At 44.8% G+C, this 18,367-nt stretch overlaps 2 protein-coding genes across 8 annotated transcripts in view; both read right to left on the bottom strand.

Moving 5' to 3' along the window:
* Positions 1–6,790: 6,790 nt before the first annotated feature.
* Positions 6,791–18,367, bottom strand: part of B4GALT4 (beta-1,4-galactosyltransferase 4) — a 29,220-nt gene continuing 17,643 nt past the window's right edge. For 6 of the 7 annotated variants that reach the window (XM_004278514.3, XM_049709972.1, XM_004278513.4 and 3 more), the window contains 3 exons: positions 13,447–13,569; positions 11,442–11,546; positions 6,791–7,674 (listed from right to left, as the gene is read on the bottom strand). In XM_004278514.3, the coding sequence (XP_004278562.1) occupies positions 7,542–7,674; positions 11,442–11,546; positions 13,447–13,569 (361 nt within the window). In that variant the 3' untranslated portion in view covers positions 6,791–7,541. The remainder of the gene's footprint in view (positions 7,675–11,441; positions 11,547–13,446; positions 13,570–18,367) is intronic. The other variant, XR_001120027.3, reaches the window with a different exon arrangement.
* On the bottom strand, positions 10,007–11,426 carry LOC105748448 (glycine cleavage system H protein, mitochondrial-like). Its single transcript, XM_012536270.2, has 2 exons — positions 11,405–11,426; positions 10,007–11,052 (listed from the first exon to the last, which is right to left on the bottom strand). The coding sequence occupies exons 1-2, from the start codon at positions 11,424–11,426 to the stop codon at positions 10,565–10,567; spliced, it is 510 nt and encodes a 169-aa protein (XP_012391724.1). The 3' UTR covers positions 10,007–10,564.

The following is an 18,367-nucleotide window of genomic DNA, read 5'->3' as shown; positions in this document are numbered from 1 at the left end:
CAGAAGTAACTAGAAAGACAACGGGCCTTCAATTGGTCATTACCGTCCGCCCCCTCTCCAGCTAGCTTCCTACAAAATAAGACCCTGAACCCAGGTACTCACTGTCCAGCCCCCAGCAGTTGGGGAGGACACACCTTTCAGCTGAGACAGACCCGGGCCTGAGGACTTCCCTATGGAGAGTCCAGCCGTTCAGGACTCCTGCACTTCCTGCTACGGGGGTCTTCAGTTTAATCTCAGGGCAGCTCGTGCTTTGCCCAGTTTCTGCTCCACCCCCTCCACCTTCCCTGGAAGCCCAGCCTTGTCCCTCTTCCATCTGGCTTCTGGGACAGAAGTGGGGCTCACGGCGAGACCCAAGCCACACTGTTCAGGGTGAGGCCCTCACCAGCCCCACCAGGCCGGAGGGCAGCGGCGGGGCGGGGGTGAGAAGAGCAGTAGGACCTGGCTCTGGGTTGCTGGCAGGTTGCTGGGCTTGAGACACACCCAGAAAAACCATCTCGAGAAACCTCCCAATCCTGCAACAGGCCTGCTTATCAGGTGGGCAAAGAACAGTTACCACCTAACACCGAAAAATGGGTCAGGCTGACTCTGGGGTAGGTTTTACCTGATTGCAATACCAGACGGGTCATCACGCTCCTCGGTTGGCTTTTTCCTCCCCAGATTGTTACTCAGGTTCCTGGCAGGCTGTTCACCCTGAACGTTAGGAAGCCCTCTGCTCATTTTTTGGGGCCCTATAACTTTTTTCCCACATCAGCTGTAATAAACGGGAACTGCTCCCATTCTAAGCAGCAGACCAGGTAGTTTCTGACCACCCATGAAGGAAAGAAGGAATAGTGAGTCATGCGACTTTGAAAATCGTATCTCCTCTAAAACCCCACCCCCATCCACGTGACTGACAAGCCGGGCTGTGGTTGAGGAACTGGAAACTAAGCTGCTTTCTCATTTCTTGTTGTTGTTGGGTTTTTTAAAATAAATTTATTTATTTTTGGCTATGTTGGGTTTCTGTTGCTGTATGCAGGCTTTCTCTGGTTGCGGCGAGCGGGGGTTACTCTTCATTGCAGTGTGCGGGCTTCTCATTGCGGTGGCTTCTCGTTGAGGAGCACGGGCTCTAGGCACCTGGGCTTCAGTAGTTGTGGCTTGCGGGCTCAGTAGTTGTGGTTCGCGGGCTCTAGAGCACAGGCTCAGTAGTTGTGGCACACGGACTCAGTTGCTCCGTGGCATGTGGGATCTTCCCGGACTAGGGCCCGAACACACGTCTCCTGCACTGGCAGGCGGATTCTTAACCACTGCACCACCAGGGAAGCCCCTGCTTTCTCATTTCTATAGAATGAACAACCTCCTTTGTCCTGTGTCATTTCCCTTTCCTGTTTCACCTCACGCAGATCCTTATCATCTCCTATATGTGAGACTGAATCAAAGAAGAAACCCAGAGGAGACTAGTTGTAAGCTATTGAGTTTGCTTTCACACGTGACGTTTTTTATCACAAGGCTGGAATGGCCACATCCAACGAGGAGATCCAAAAACATCTTGGGAAAAGGCGCATTGCTGAGAAATGTATAGTTCCCAGACCCTTCTCTAACCCACCCTCCCCCTCGCTCCCAATCAACTCCCAAAGCACACACACACACACACACACACACACACACACACACACACACACCCCTCCTTTGAAAAAGACAGATAGCCAAATCCTGGAGTTAAGTGGTACCATCATGCCCTACTTTCTAGTGGCCTCCACCCTGAGTTCCTGAGCAGCCCCTGACATCCAGAAGCTAGCCTGGCACTCACAACTAAGCCATGCTATCCTCCTGCTAGACGTAAACAATTCATAGAACGCCAGCCTCAGGTAAGGTCACGTAAAATGAGGCAAAGTGAGGCCACTTCATAATTCTGTCCAAGCACAAAAGCAAGGTCACCGTGCCACCCTCTGAATACCAAACACACCCTTTTTTTTTTGCTAAAATAAGTGACTGCTACGTGCTCACAATTACAGCTCTGTTCTTCCTCTAGGACTCCCTGTGGGTAAATCAGAACTGTCTTGGCTTTCTGACAACGTCCAATACAGAACACATCCTGCTGGCTTAGAACCTCCCCAAATGACCCACCCCAAACCCAAATGCTCTCATAGACCTTATCTGACTTCTTTTCCTGAGACACCTCGAGCTTCCCCATGGTGTGTTCTCAACAGCTTTTTTTTTTTTACATAAGAAGTGGATTTATTTAGAGAGAAACACACTCCACAGACAGCGTGGGCCGCTTTATTCGATACCATGAAGTTGTTAAGAACATGAGCTTTGGAGTCAAAAACCTGGCTCCAAATCCCAGCTCTGCATGACTTTGGCAAGTCAGCCTCTTGGAGCCTGCTTCAGGAAGACAGATCTCACTGCGAGGATTCCGTAAGATATGTAAAGAGTGCATTAGAACAGCTAACAGCCTGTAAGAAATACCAACAGGAAGTTATACCATAAATCTGGTCGAAGATCTCTGCTCGGCCTGTATTCCTGGGAACATGCCAACTAATATCATGTTACTTCAATTTACTGCAACAAGCTTAATGACCAAATATACTGGTCCAAATTCACTGGCCCTCAAACAGTAGTTGAGTAATAGCAAAACTCCTATTCAATGGTGGAAGAATGTACTAGGGTATGAAGATAAGGCATTTTAATGGATATATCTCAAGTTCTGTACATTATTTCCAGAATCCTAGCTACAAATGAGATCTCTGCCCTTACTGCCTTCACAAAGAAATCTCATAATCTCCTGACAATGTGATATTCTGGGGGGAAAAAACAACACACTAGAGTCAAGAGACTTGGGTTCAAATCTTATCTCTTCCTCTTACCAACTTTGGGAAGTTACTTAACTTGAATCTGTTTTTTCTTTGCAGTACTACATACACACTTACAGGAATATTGGAAAGTTAAAATTTAAAAAGCAAGGAAAATTCAAATACAGAGCAAGCATTCAATTAGTGTGCCTCACCCTTCACCAACCTCTCCACCAAGGCCCCAGATCTCTCACACACACACACACACACACACACACACACCCTCATACACATCACACACTCTCCTCTGTGAATATCTTTGAGAGACTGGTCTGGCCCTCTCAGCAGGTATAAGACGGTCTTCAGTGGACTTAAAACTAATGAAGGTGGCAATAGCTTAAACATTTAAAGTACTAAGGAATAGACTTAAAAATTTTTTTTGGAAAGTGATGGGCAAAAAAGAACCTATGAAATGTTCCTGAATATGCTCCATTTTGTGGGACATACTAATGGCTTTTGAGAGAGACTATATATGTATAGGACTTGGGGAAAGTGGAGGTTTTTAGTCCAGCAGAATATGTCTTTCCTCTCTCCCAAGAGTCCATTCACAGAGCAGTTGGGGCCCCAGGAAACCCCCAGGGGCTTGAGTGGAAGTGAGGGGGCAAAGGGCAGAAAAACCAGGGAGGGAGTCTGGAAAAAAGTTTAGAGACTAGATGAGAATGGAATGCACTTTTTTTTTTTTTTTTTTTTTTTTTTTTGGCTGCGTTGGGTTGCTGTATACGGGCTTTCTCTAGTTGCAATGAGCAGGGGCTACTCTTCGTTGCGGTGCGCAGGCTTCTCACTGCGGTGGCTTCTCTTGTTGCTGAGCATGGGCTCTAGGCGCGCGGGCTTCAGCAGTTGTGGCTTGCAGGCTCTAGAGCTCAGGCTCAGTAGTTGTGGTGCACAGGCTTAGTTGCTCCACAGCATGTAGGATCTTCCCGGACCAGGGATCAAACCCGTGTCCCTTACATTGGCAGGCGGATTCTTAACCACTGCACCACCAGGGAAGTCCCTAGAATGGAATGCACTTTCAAGTCCAGAATATACCAAACTTCTCTAGGAGCTAGGACAGGGATGTAGAGTCAGGAAACCTTCCTTAAAGAAAGTGAGAAGCCCAGGGAATTCCCTGGTGGTCCAGTGGTTAGGACTCGGCGCTTTCACTGCTGGAGCCAGGGTTCAATCCCTGGCTGGGGAACTGAGATCCCACAAGCCGCATAATACGGCCAAAAAAAAAGAGTGAGAGAAGCCCAGATGGAGGCAATATGGTGTAATGGAACCTCCACTTCCTCTTCTACCCTACTTAACTCTAATCAATAGTGTGTATAAAAATGTCATAAACCATAAAGCACTATAAAAAGGAGTGGTACTATAAGTGAGAAAAAGCCATAAAAACTTTTAAAGTAGTACACTCCTCATGTTAAGTATTTGTGGTGTTCAAGCAGACCTGCGTCCATGTAATCCTCAGCAAGTATAGTAGGCTTATCTACAAAACTCAGAAAGCTTGGCCTCTTTGTGGCCAATGACAGCAAGAGACACACAGGGCGGGAAACTGGGAAAGCTCGGTTCCTCTGAGGCCAAACTGCCCAGCAGAGCAAGCAGGCAGCCATATGCCTCCTGCCAGTCAGGGGCTTCGAATCCCGTTGCAGGTACAGTGGCAGAGAAGGAAAATAAAGGTCTTAAAAAACTATCTTCCAGGGTTCCCTGGTGGCGCAGTGGTTGAGAGTCCACCTGCCGATGCAGGGGACGCGGGTTCGTGCCCGGGTCTGGGAAGATCCCACATGCCGCGGAGCGGCTGGGCCCGTGAGCCATGGGCACTGAGCCTGCGCGTCCGGAGCCTGTGCTCCACAACGGGATAGGCCACAACAGTGAGAGGCCCGCGTACCGCAAAAAAAAAAAAACCATCTTCCACCTCCAGAAGTTTCATAGTGAGTCATTTAAATGACATATACTTTATCTTGGTTGAAAGAATTACCTGAAGAATATCAATAGACAAAGGACAGTGGTTTTGAACATTTAAAAAAATGCAGATGCCTTGTTAATAGCTGAAAATACATAGGGAGTTCCCACATGGTACTAATTGTATTTTGTTTCCATTGAATGAGAAATTGTTCTCAGTATGGATCCTCAAATTCCTTGCACACACTATTCTCTTCCTTTACCCTCCCCAGCCATGACCAGGGACCCACAGCCTCCAAATTGGAGGCCCCTGGCACAGGCTGTTGGCAATTACAATAGTTCAGTCTGCATTAGATTATAATTAAGAAAATTGGGATCGTTAACAGATGCAAACTACTATACATAAAATAGATAAACAAAGATTTACGGTATAACATAGGGAATTATACCCAATATCTTGTAATAACCTATAATGAACATAATCTGCAAAAAAACCCTGACTCACTATGCTGTACACCTGAAACTAACACAATATTGTAAATCAACCATACCTCAGTTAAAACATTGGGATGGAAAGCTAGAGGAAGATTCTGCAGAGGAGACAAGAGGGTGGGGGAAAAGGAAGAAAACCATTATTATTTCTTTTCTAAATAAAGAAAAAACACAGCATTTACTTGTCCCTACTGGGTTAAAGGTAAACCAGGCCAGCCCTAGGTAAACCTGTCACGTCCACAAAATGCACTTTTCTTTCTTCTCCTTCCCCACGTGGGTGGTGACTGCTGTCTTTTTGGAAGCCCCAAATCCTCCTATTCCCCCCCTCTCCCTGTTTGGGAAGGATATTATTTACACTAACTGGCTGGCAGGCACTCATGTTGAATTTTAAAAATTAAGTGTCACGTAATAATGATGGATTGAGAAACCCTGGGGCACAGTTGCATAATACACGCTCAAAAACATCCACATCTACATTATTTGTGTCCATTCCCCTAGGCGAACAAAATATTCTTATTTCTGCTCTGAGCCAGCATCCATCCCCGATTACCTTCCTTAGATTATCCTCCCACATTTCCCGCCCCTCTCCCAGGAAGCTCAGCAGTACCAAATCAGTGCCATGGCCCCGCCCTTCCTTCCAAATCAAAGGCCTCAGGAGCCCTGGCTCCACCCCTTCCTATCCTCTCACCAACGAGGTGTGCCCCTGAGGCAGCCCTGCTGCGCCCATTACTGATCAAAATCAAGCACAGGAGGATGAAGAGAACACAACGCGGCCCAGGAGCCGAGACTCAGAGGCACCTGCCACAGGCCTGGAGCTGTCTCACAAGCAGGCTGCGCAGAGAAGGATGAACACGGGAGAGCGGGGGAAGGCTTAGTCTCATCTGTTTTGTTTTTAAGCAGTAGGGTTACTGACATGAATACATCTGGAAGCTAGAACCGAGCAGGACCCTGCGGGGCCTTCCTGGAAAAGACCCACCCCCATGTCCTCCCCCATGTCTTGTTTGTAGAGAAACTTTAGCCTCCTAGGCCTTCCCTGAGTGCCAAAGAGTAAATTTAATCAGAGAAGTGAGAAAATGCAGAAAGAAAGGAAAACAGTCAAAAAAGACAAAATAATAATAGTTTAGCCATTAGACAAAGTCAAGGACCTTTAGTTCCTTCTCAAGGGCTACAGATAATATTCTGAGCCACATCCTTTGAGCTGTCTGGCAGATACTGAAACCCCCATCAGGTGGAAGCAGTTAACTGTACACTGCCCACAAGCAAGTAGACCCCAGACCAGTTGGAACCAGAAGGTTGATGACGTTGACTCCTGGTTACATCACCACCAGCCAATCAGAAGACTGTCCATGAGCTGATCACACATCCCACAAGCCCTCTTTCACCCTGTCTTTTAAAACCTTTCCCTGAAAGCCTTCAGGGAGTTTGGGCTTTTAAGCACTAGCTGCCCGGACTCCTTGCTTGGCGCCTGCAGTAAACGCTGCACTTTCCTTCACCACGACCCAGTGTCTGTAGATTGGCTTCACTGCATGTGGGCAAGCGGACCCAAGTTTGGTTTGGTAACAAAACAATAGTAAAAAACAAGATTGACCACCCAAAGCTTTTTCATATTTTACTACAGAGGTACTTCTGATGTATTATTAGTTAATATGTAATTTGTAAACTGCTACTTCATAGCCTACATGTACAAAATCATTTTACAAAAATGTTCTAAAAACTAGTAGATAAAATGTTACTGGAAGGCGTGTCTGGGCAGGTGACACCTGCCACAGGGCAGCAGCCATAGCAACAGTACAACCACCGCAGCTGCTCTCCGCCTGATGCGGTCCTTCTGCCACCTCTTCGGTCCCAAGTTCGCGGCATCTTCATTCTTCACCTTTCTCCCCTCTTCTTCGGCCTTCATCTCACCCGGGACCCGCCTCTGCCCAGATGACCATGCAGGATAAATGAGTAACAGAAATATATCTTCAACCCTTTCCTGGTTCTCTGGGACATTCAGCAATCTTATCTCCTGTGGCATTTTTTATCCCAGAAAATATGTGTCACTTCAAACTTAAATAAATCTCCTTCAATCAGAGTTCTCAAATAGCCTTCATGGCATCTTCTGAGTGGTCCTTTTATACTTAGTCCTTCAAGTATCTACATTACAATATTTAACCCTCATGATCAAAACAATTGTTTTACATTCCATATCACCAGGAGTTCTGCTAAGAAAATATGAAAGAGGGAGAATCAGCTCAGTAATTGGCTGCAACAAGTTCTTAATGTGTGCTACTAGGGGAAGTCTCTAGGCCAAAATTATTGCAATCAAATATTCAGTTCCTCCAAATGTCAGCAGAAGAGCCAGGGTCATGGGCCAGACCAGAAATCCACTGTGATGTTGACATATAAAGGATTGTAATCCACAGAGAGTAATTTATAATCACAACTGCTCAACCCATCCGTTCTCCAGACACGTGACACCTGATGTAAGAGCTTCATCCTAAAGATAAAGAACAAATGTGAAAGATAAGAATTTAACATCTATTTCCACTGCTTTTTGCCTTGTCACAAAGTTTGGCAAACGCATCTTTGTAAATTATTGCACTTGTTGGGTTTCCAACTGCAAAAGAAGTTTATTTTCTCCATCTAAGGTAACAGATACTAATGACAGCCATGTGTTCACATGGCAAACCCCATGGAAGACCCTGAGGACCAATGATCAGAAGAGTCCTTCAGGCAGTGAGCCCCCAGTCTACAGGACAGAAGGATGTACAGTGATACAGCTCATCCACTGCTGACAGGTCCTTGGATAAGCTTCAGGGGATCTACGAATGCTCCAATGTTGCTGGGAGAACTCTGTGTCTGCAGGCAGGGCGGGGACTCATAGGAACCTCAAACCAAGTTAAACTGTATGCAGAGGAGGCTGAATGAAGTGGCACCTAACTTCATGAGGGTCACAGAGAAGGTAAATTTGACCAAGGTTTGAAAAAGAAGAAATTCACAGCAGAGAAGATGAGGGAAAGGACACCCCGGAAAAGAGACCACCCTGTGCAAGACACAGAGACATGTCAAAGAGCAGGATGTGTTTGAAGAAGAGGAAGTAATTGTGTGGCCGGAGCTCGAGGATGCAGGGAGAGGGGTGGTGTTGAACCGAATTGGTCTCTAGGAGCTGAGCAGTGAAAAGCATGCATTTCGGTTACAGTAACAACGTGGATGGAGACTAGAAGCATAAAGTTGAGCTAAATAAAGTCAGAGAAAAATAATGCAGCATGATTTCATTTATATAAAATTGAAAAGCATGCAAAACTAAACAATCTTTTGTATATGAATACAAACACATGGGAAAATAAGAAAACCAAGACACAGCAAAAATAACTTTAATTATCATCAAAATTCAGGAAAGTATTTCCTCTTGGGGTAGGGGGAAGATATGGGATAAGGAAGGGCCACACAGGGAAAGGGCGTAAACTGGCTAGAGGACACGACCAGTGGTCATGGTATCAAGAATCTTCAGATTCTTCATACAGTTGGTAAGTATTCTTTTGTATCTATTCATTAATTATTATTATTTTAATTTAGAGAGAAAAATGCACACCTATGGGCAAAGGCTCAAAAGACACATGGAAAATAGAAATAGCTGTTTTGTTAAAGTGGTAAGTTCTAACAAAAGGGCTAAAAGTCTTTCAATATTGTTTTAAAATGTAGACTCTAGCAAAAAGGCTAAAGGCCCTTTAATACAGTTTCAAACATTAGGGAAAAAACCCCACCAGAACAAAGAAATGTAGATTTTTCAGACACAGCCCCCAAAAGAATTGGTTTATCTGCCAGGATTCCTTGGTGAAAGGGTTAATTCCTGGGGCAGGAGCACAAGATGAGCCTAGAACAGCTCATCACACCAGAGCAAAGGGAAAAATGCTCGCAAAATGACTGCAGTTATGTCAAAGGATTCGGGAGCCCACTGGAAAAAGATAACATTTGCCAAAGACAATCTGAGCATCGAAAAGAATATTAACTACATCCAGAAGGCTGTAGGAAGCATCAACTCATCACTTTGAAATAAAAAAATCAATGCTGATTCTTTCCCTTTATCCTGCCTTTTCTATAAGAACCGTACCCCAGGGTACTCAGACAGCTGAAGAAGGCACATCATTCTTTGTAGAAAAATCTATCTAATAAATGCAGAAGGACTGACAGAATATCACAATTTTGCAATCCCTAATTGAATAATGAATTTAGGGCAATGATCACCAATGGCTCCTAAAATAATTAGGTGAAGACTAATGGGGACCCTCACAATGACTGCATGAGGCCGACAACACGTGAACCCACAGAACAATCCTGACATCACCAAAACATGACCAGACATCATGTCCCCTTGCTGGGATACAAAAGGAGATAAATGGTACTATAGAGGAAGCGTTCTTGCCCCCAAATAGTACCAGAATCTGTTTAAGCCTCCAGATTGAAGACCTAGCTTATAAGGAAATGCAGAGGCACAAATTAAGTTATAGCACAGGGATGTGACTGGCAAAACCCACAATGTAGGAAATTCCATCAGACAAATGACCTGGTTTGTTCAACAAATAAATTACAAGGGAAAAAAAAAAAGGAGGGAAGGGGGAACCTACAGATTAAAAGGGATTTCAGAGAAATCATTCAAATGCAATGTGTGGACCTTGTCTACAATCTGAATCTGAATAAACCAACTGTTTAAAAAAATTTATTAAAGCATTTATGAGATAATTGGGGAAATCTGAACACTGACTGGACCTTTGATGACAGTAAGCAAGTACTGATAATTTTATATTAGGTATGATAATAGTATTGCAGTATTTTTTTTCTTAAATTAGGAAGTTGAATATTTTATTAGTAAACTGTTTCTTATTTTCCTGCAAGGCTGTTGCTTCACTGTATAAAAATAGCACCAGCAAACACAGTATATTGCAAAATTAAGAGAGTAACGTTCTTCACTGGACACTATACAACTAATAAACTTTTCTCCACTGCCATTTATTTCCAGTGGGAAGTTAATTGAGTATTTTGACCCAAATCCAGGGATGGCTGTAGGCAAGTTACAATATTATATACGGTTAAGATAATAATGTTATCCTTGAATTACATAACTTTCATAACTAGTTTTACCACAGATAATTTCAGGAATTCTGAGTATTATAACTGGAGACTAGCCTAAAAATCACAGGCTGTTGTGAAAAAGATGCATAGCGTTTATCTGAAGTCATTAGGAAGTTACGGGGTATTTTCTTCAGGCAACACCGTTGCAAGTAGTTTCTTTTGCTAAAAGTTGCTTTTTAAAAATCTGTCCACCACTAATTTAAGACAACTATTCTAGATTAAGTTGTTTCAAACTAGTTTATTTAGGGGTTCCATTTTCACTCCTCAATAGATTTTATGTATTTCTCATATGCTTCTTCACTCATTAGTTCAGCTAGTTCTGAAGGGTTACTGAGTGTCATCTTGATCAGCCAACCATCTTCATAACAAGATCTGTTGACAAGTCCTGGATTTTCTGCTAGAGCTTCATTAATTTCAGTTACTTCTCCTGATAGAGGAGAAGAGAGTTCACTAGCAGCTTTCCCACTTTCCAAAGCAACAAATTCCTCTTGTTTGTTCAATTTTGTCCCAACTTCAGGCAGACTACAGTGAACAACATCTCCCAAAGCTTCCTGTGCAAAATTGCTGATTCCCACTGTTCCAACACCGTTTTCTGTTGTTACCCATTCACGTTTGTCTGTGAATTTACGACCTGACAGCAGAGCGGGTCCGGTGTGCAGCGCCCGGACGGCGCCTGCCTGCAGTCCCCAGGGCAGCAGTGGGCAGGGCGCGCTGGGCACAGAGATGGCCCGCACACTCAGCGCCGCTCACAGCGTCGTGTTCGCAGGGGTGCAGCGGGTCTCCACGCAGCACCTCTGCAGTTCTTTTTTTAAGACTTCTTTTAAGGATACTATTGAAATATTTACACAGGAAATGCTGTGATATCTCAGTTGCTTCTAAAGAATCCAGTGGGGGAGGAGAAGAAAGTGGGAGAAAGAAGAGAAGCCATGAGTTGTTAACTGTTGAAACTGGGAATGTGGTACATGTACATGTGAATTCAATAGATGTTCCCTCTGCTTTTGGGTCTGTCCGAAAATTACCTCAATAAAAAGCTTTGAACAAAATAAACTGGTTTATCTGATCAAATCTGGCATAGGACTAGTGACAGAAGAGACTACGCAGGTAGCCTGCCAGGTGCATGGATCCAGGACTTACCGTTCTATATTCACCTCATTGCCTTGGTCTCTCTTGTGGAAGATCATAGTATATTTACCCACTTCAGGCAGTGGCCGGGTTATTTTCATTCTATGAAGCTCAACCCTGGAAAAATAACAGAGGTGTTAAAAAAAAAATTCTATCCCAATTACCTACCACTAGGCACTTAAAAAAGAATCATTTGCAAAAATTTACATATATGTGCACATACACATATCTTGATTATTTAGGTATTAAAAGAAAAAGAATTTTCTTATGTTGGGCCTCAGGCAATAAGTCCATAAAAGAATCACCCTTAACATTTACTACTGAGGTACAAAGAAGATGTGTCAATTTACACTTTGTCATTTTCCAGAAACAACTGAGAAAATACACCTTTAAAAAATCAAGTCTCTTAGGATCCCTAATTTACTTAGTGTTTCCTTCTTTTAACAGGGAAAATAATGACTGTTAAATGTCACAAACCTAGGTTCAAATCTAGACTTTGTTATTTACAACCTTGGTAAGTCAATTCAGGCCCAGGCCTGGGTTTCCCGAACCGTAAAATGGCAATGGTTTACAGAGTTGATCTGACAGGCTCAAATGAGACCGTCCACATGGAACATTCTTTGCAAACTGTAATGTATTATATAAGCAGAAAGAGGGTGGTGCCTGTTGCACAGGTGAGTAAATAAGTATTTAGTAAAGAAATTTCAGCAAATGTTTATGCTCAAATCAGTTAGTTTATCCATAGCGTCAGTCAAGAACCACTCTGGAGGCCATGATGTTCTTATCAAATGAAAGCAAAACTTGGGGCTCCCCTTTACCTTGAAACCAAGGAGCAACAGGAAAAAAGAGAGTGAAGATACATCAGTGTAAAATTCTAACCGTCCCATCTGGGCAGTGAAATGGATTTGGGGAACATGATGGATACGGTTGACTCCGAGCCCTTGCTATTCCTGCCCTGAAATCTAGCAGGTACCCTCTGTCCACTTCATAAGCCACGGCCACAGAGGCTGCTGATGGGCTGGGCCATGAAGTGCCGCTGCCCATCACTACGGCCATTTCTATGCAGCCTTTGGTCAGGGAGATCCGTTCCCTCCTGCCAGAAACATTCCAGAGACTCTCAGCCTAGACCTGGAAATGAGACCAGCATGGAGCCGGGCTTCTTCATGCTGAAGCAATGGAAAACATCTGGCAGCCACACGTATATTAATTCAGAACGCCAGCTGAAAAATTTTCTTTCTAAGAGGCAACAACAGGAGGAAAGGGGGTCTCCTAATAGACAGACCTTGTTACAAGTCTGAAGATACTGGCCCCAGGCTCTTGAATAATTACTTATTTCTGGGAGTTAGGGATACCCATAACTATCTGGCCATGAAACCCAAGTTCAGGGAAGGGGGCTGAGAGGGGAGACCAGGCATATCCCCTTTGAACCCCCCAGAGCAGAAAAGAATCCAAGAGCATCTGAGGGTCATGCCAGCAGCCCCGAGTCAGGCCTGGGAGTCAGGCCAGCAGCTGCTCCCACGGAGTGCGGGGCTGGCTCGTGTATAAGGAGAGGACATCTTGGCCTGCTTCGGGGCGTGCAACTCCTCACAGTCTGCTGACACTCCCTGCTCTGCACGCTGGGAACCACCAGGGTTGCCTGGGGTCTGAGAGAACGCAGAGGCTTAGAACAGGCCTCTGGCTACTTTCCTCAGGTGGCAGTTTTGCAAACGCTCTGGTCTGGGACTTGCCAATCACCGGTGAGACTATCTCAGTAGGTAATACCTGCTGACAAGTCCACAGAGACCTCCACCAACACTCCCGGACCCCGGACACCCATTAGCCAGGACTACACCACCCTCTATCATTTCTGAACTGCCAGTGGCAAAGAGCGATTTGGGCCGCCTTGCTCACCCCCCACCCCCTGCCACCCTTCAAGCCCAAGTCGGAGCCTCATGACCTGCTGGCCTGGCCTCCACAGGAACCACACACAACCACTGCTAGCAGAGCCCCGTGAAGGGGACCTGTCTCTGTTGTTCACCTGAGTCTGAGGTCATCGTCTTCGCCTCCCCATCCCCAGTAGTTGTTAGAGAATCCATTCACCTTGAAAAACTGCTCTCGGCTTAGGGCGGTAACACCCCCAAAATACCCACTGTAACGTAACCTGGAGCGAAAGAGAGGACAGAAATGGTTAGAACGTTAGTGCAGAGTCCTTTTGTTCTCCACAGCTGCTTCAGAAGTCTCTGACTGCAGGGCGGGCATTCTAGGAACACTTTGAAGACCATGTACTTCCACCCACCCACTCCTGCTTGACATCCACCTCCCCACGTTCTTGGCCTTCCTTGTCTGGCCTTCTGTCCTCTGTCTAGACAAGCTCTCACATCTGCTCACTAAGCAAGGTACCACCCACCTTTTATTGTTAGTGTTTGCGTGCAGAGGTCTACAGAGGTACCTGTCAATGTGCACTATAACATCAGATCTGGATGAGAGATTTCACCTCGTGTGCCAATCCAATGAATAGTTGTGGCTGCCCAGGGCTCTGGGTTAAGAGCATTCTGAGGCTGCACCCAGGTTCGGCGTGAACGAGTGGCTTTTTACTTTTACTTTCTTTTAGGAAGTGGGGTGGAGAGCAGGAGAGAGCTCCTATACACACTTTTTATGCAGACCTCCACTTACATGCATACAAGTCTCCGTCTCAGAGTCTGTTTCCTGGAGAACCCAACATATCTTAATAACCCTGAGGTTTCCAGCTTGGGCAACTAGGTAGATGACAGTGCCTCTCACAAAAACAGGGTATACAAACTGATAATTAGGTTTTGATAAGAAGACAAATTACGGTTTGGATAAACTGAATATGAGGTACCCTTGGGGCTTCTGCCAGCGGGAAAAAGGTTATAAGGTCCAAGTTCAGTACAGAGGAGTGGCTACAGAGATAGCTTTGGAAATAAGCTGTCAAGAGGTGGTACCTGAAGGCACAAGGGTAGGGAGAGCTGCCCGAAGACAATGTAGTAAGTGAAAAGAGGAGAGTAAAAAGGGTGGAGCTGTGGGTATACCAACAAGGAAAAGGGGAAAGAAAAGAGGTCAATCATTTAGGACTCATGGATTATTGGTAGGCAAATTAACAAATCTGAGAAATAAAGATGTCCCTTGAATAGAACACGGTAACAATTCAGAAATGCAAATGAAGGCAGCTTAATAACTTGGATGTTACTGAATAAGAGGATGTGAATATATATGGAGGATCTCTAACTTTAATTAATGTCAGTTCAAAGTATTCCAGGACCAATAAAATATGTCTGCTTTTCTAGATAATAAGAAAAACCAAAAGGAAAGATCAATAATCATGTAGACACTTGCCATCTAATAGGTGGAGTCCCCAAAGTTAATTTGTAGCTCAGCTGCTTGTTTCTATGTTCTGAGTACAGATGGGGAGGACCCTGCTTAACCCACAATGGAAATAGATTTACTTACATACCCCCAAGCTAAAATTCTGGAAAACAACCACCTAAAACAAACAAAAAGAACAAAGTGCTCAGAAGGCAGCTATTACTGACCAAGACACTGACTGCAGTGACTTGTTGCCATGGTTACTGGACTCTGTTTGGCTGGGAAGGGGTTCCTAAACTACCTGAAAACTAGCAGCTTCATCAGAACTGAGTGGAACCACTGCCCAGGCATAACCTGCCACACCCCAAAAAGGGGTCACCAGGAGGGACCCAGCACTGATGACTTGGTAGTGACCCATTAAGTAACGACTACCCACTGTGTGCAAAGCAGCTGGCTAAACGCTAGAATAAGTGGGCCCTGCCCTCACACACAGTTGATAGTCCAGCAAGAGAGGTGAACATTATCAGGGTTCTGAGGAAGGAGAAGCCACACATCAGGGCAGGTGGGCCTGGGAGGATTCAGACAGGTAGAAAACTGGGGGAACTCCTGGTGATCAGAACTCTGTGACGAAAGGCCGAGAGGGAGGAAAGTGCGGGCTGTGTGAGGAGCACCGAGAGACCAGTTTGGCTGCAGTGGGAGGTGCAGGAGGAGACCAGTTGGAAAGAAAGGTTAAAGAAGTATCAGTTCCTCAGTTGCCTCTTAGGTGCCAAATATCTACATGTTTATTGATCTTTCCTTCTGGTTTTTCTTCTTATCTAGAAAAGCATAAATAGTTGATTGGCCCTGAAACAGTTTTACTTATTTTTAAAGGACTGTAAGGCACAAGGGTGGGGAAAATGGAGTCATCAAATAAGAGTAAAGTCCTTGTAAAAGCAGGCAGGTACTAAAGGAATTCTTGGCAATAAAATTTCCCACAGGCTAGTACAGATCTTTATCACTGACCCATAATCACTGGGATAAACAAGATTTATTTCTGTCTTCATCAGAGTCTGAGATAGCTGAGACAAGTTGCTTTAACTTCTTCCCTCTGCATGTGTGTAAAGTGAAAACACTTCTTGCGCTTCCTTCATACTCATGGGGCAGTTGTGACAATGAATAGTGTGCTGATTTAAGCTCTGTGGCACAGGGACACAGTTACCAGCAGAAGGCAGACACTTAGCCACCTGCAACTGCACCTGCCAGCAACTAGAGGGATTTTGCCCAAAGGACGAAAGGCAATAACTAAGGAGGAGGAAGACAACTCCTACACTACCTATGCAAACCTCCCCCAAACCACAGAAAATGAGGCAGTTTACATGATACATACAGTAAAGTAGAAAAACATAAATGACAAACCAGGACGAGAGGAAAACTTCACTCAGAGAGAAGATTAGAATAGGAAATATATTAGAACTCTGATCTGCAAATAAGATTCTTTTCAGCTTCTAAAAGAAGGTCATGGATTTGACTCTGAGCTTCTTGCATCCAGATCAAAAGAGGAGAGAGACACATTCAATCACCTGGTTTACATTAGGAAAACTGTCAGTTACGCAAGGAAGACAAAGGCTTCCTGAGTTCTAGTTATAAAAGAAACTTCTGGCCAATTACAATAGCAAGTTAAACCAGCAACATTCTTACAGGGGCTGTTTTTAGAGTGAGTGGCATCTGATAAAACCCACGATCATCACACCAAAGTTTTACTCAAGATCAGTTCCCAGCAGGAATGCCCAAGAACTCATTTTCTTATGGTCCAGCTTAACGCAAAGATAAAATCTAGAATCCCAACAAAAGGCCTGTCCTTGATACAATCCTGTGTATCCATACTCCAAAAACAAACAAATGAGAAAACAATCCTGTGTGATTGTAATTTCTCACCACAGATGTCTAGAAAGACTGGGCAATGGGAAGTTATCACCCACGTCAAGGGTCTGAAGTACAGGTATTCTGTGTCGTAGAGAGTGACATCTTAATACCAATGAGTGAGCAGATGGCTAACATGCTTCTGAAAATACCAAGGTACCTGGCCATGATATGCTACTTTCTTCAGTGCAGAGGTGGCTCACAGACCAGAAAGCAAAATCTCCAGATAATGATCAAGTTCCCCAAAAGAAAAAGTCCTGGGATTCTCTTCCAGACCCTTCTCCTGCCCTCTGGCCCCACTGCCCCTGGAGCATGGAGGCAGGAGTGGGCATCTGCCCCTCATCTTCTCCCCTCCTGCCTTGCTCCATCCCATACACTAAAGGCCAGCTGAACTGACCTTTCTCCTGTAATTCCTGGCTGTAACCATGTGTCAGCAGCACTCTAATTCCTTCCACAGGCACTCCAAACTCCTTACCAGACTGAACAACACCTGCCTAACCTGGCCCCTGCCTACCCTCATCTCTAGCGTCTCCTCCCTCCACCATCCCAGACATTCATTCTCCAGCACTAATGAACTACCAGCCTTTCCTCAAAACTTGTGCCATGTTCTCTCTTGCTTCCACATCTTGGAACTCTGCTGGGAAGCTCCACTGATTCCACAAGATGAAGATGCCACATTTCCTGGACAACACCTTTAAACACTTCCCTAGGTGTTTCTTAAAGAGAGTGTGCTCTCACCCATTGTGGCTTATTCTAGGTATTTGTTTATATCCCACACTTTACACAGGGACTAGGTTTAAAGTCTACCTGAGGCAAAGGTCGCCTGCAGTCAGCGTTACTCTTGGAAATCTCTTGAACAGTCCGAAGTGAGAAACCTACACAGTAAGAGCAACATGGAAACCAAGAGCAAGGGAGGCATCAAGAGATTCATGGTTTGCAAAAACTTCTTTAGCACTATTCTGTACCCAGTTTTGTACAGATCACTGGGATCTCTGCTTAAGACAGCACTAACCAACAAAACCTTGCTGTCATCTTCAACTTCTCCCTCTCTCCCAGCTCTCACTTCCTCCCAGCAACCAAGGCCTGCTGAGCCAACCTCCCAAAAGACTCCTAACTGATGTTACAGCTCTCCCCTCCATCCTCACCCTCGCTCTCCAATCCAGGCTCTCTTCCATGGATGGATCCGACCTGGGATCTCTGAAAGCCTTGGTAGTCGAGGTGTGATTCACAGATCAAACCCTGCTGCCAAAATATCACCTGGGAGCTGGTTAGATACACAGAATCTCACAACAGAATCTGCATTTCAACAGAATCCCCAGATGATTCATATGCACATTTGAATTCCAGACTCACTGGCTGAAAATGCAAATCTGATCCTGTCATCCCAGTTGACATGCTATTATAGGGACCAACAAATTATAGCCCGCAGGCCTCATCCGGCTTACCACCTGTTTTTGTATGGTTTGTGAAGTAAAGATGGTTTTTACTTTTCTAAATGACTGAGAAAAAATAAAAAGAAGAATATTTCACACACACACAAAAAGAGATTCATGGTTTGCATCTCATGATCACTTCCCAGAGTAGACACTGGTGGAACCTCCCATTTTATTTTATAGTGTTATAGCTCTCTCTCCCTCGGCCTCACCCCCACCCCAAACTCTCCCCCTCATTAGCACGTGCTCCTAGTTGAATTTGCAGAAGTGAAGTGCAAAGCTGACACAGCTCCACTGCAGCTG

This window comes from Orcinus orca, chromosome 5, assembly GCF_937001465.1.
Source record: "Orcinus orca chromosome 5, mOrcOrc1.1, whole genome shotgun sequence".
NCBI lineage: Eukaryota > Metazoa > Chordata > Mammalia > Artiodactyla > Delphinidae > Orcinus > Orcinus orca.
Note: the sequence above shows the minus strand (reverse complement) of the source record. Positions and strands in the feature narration are given on the sequence as shown.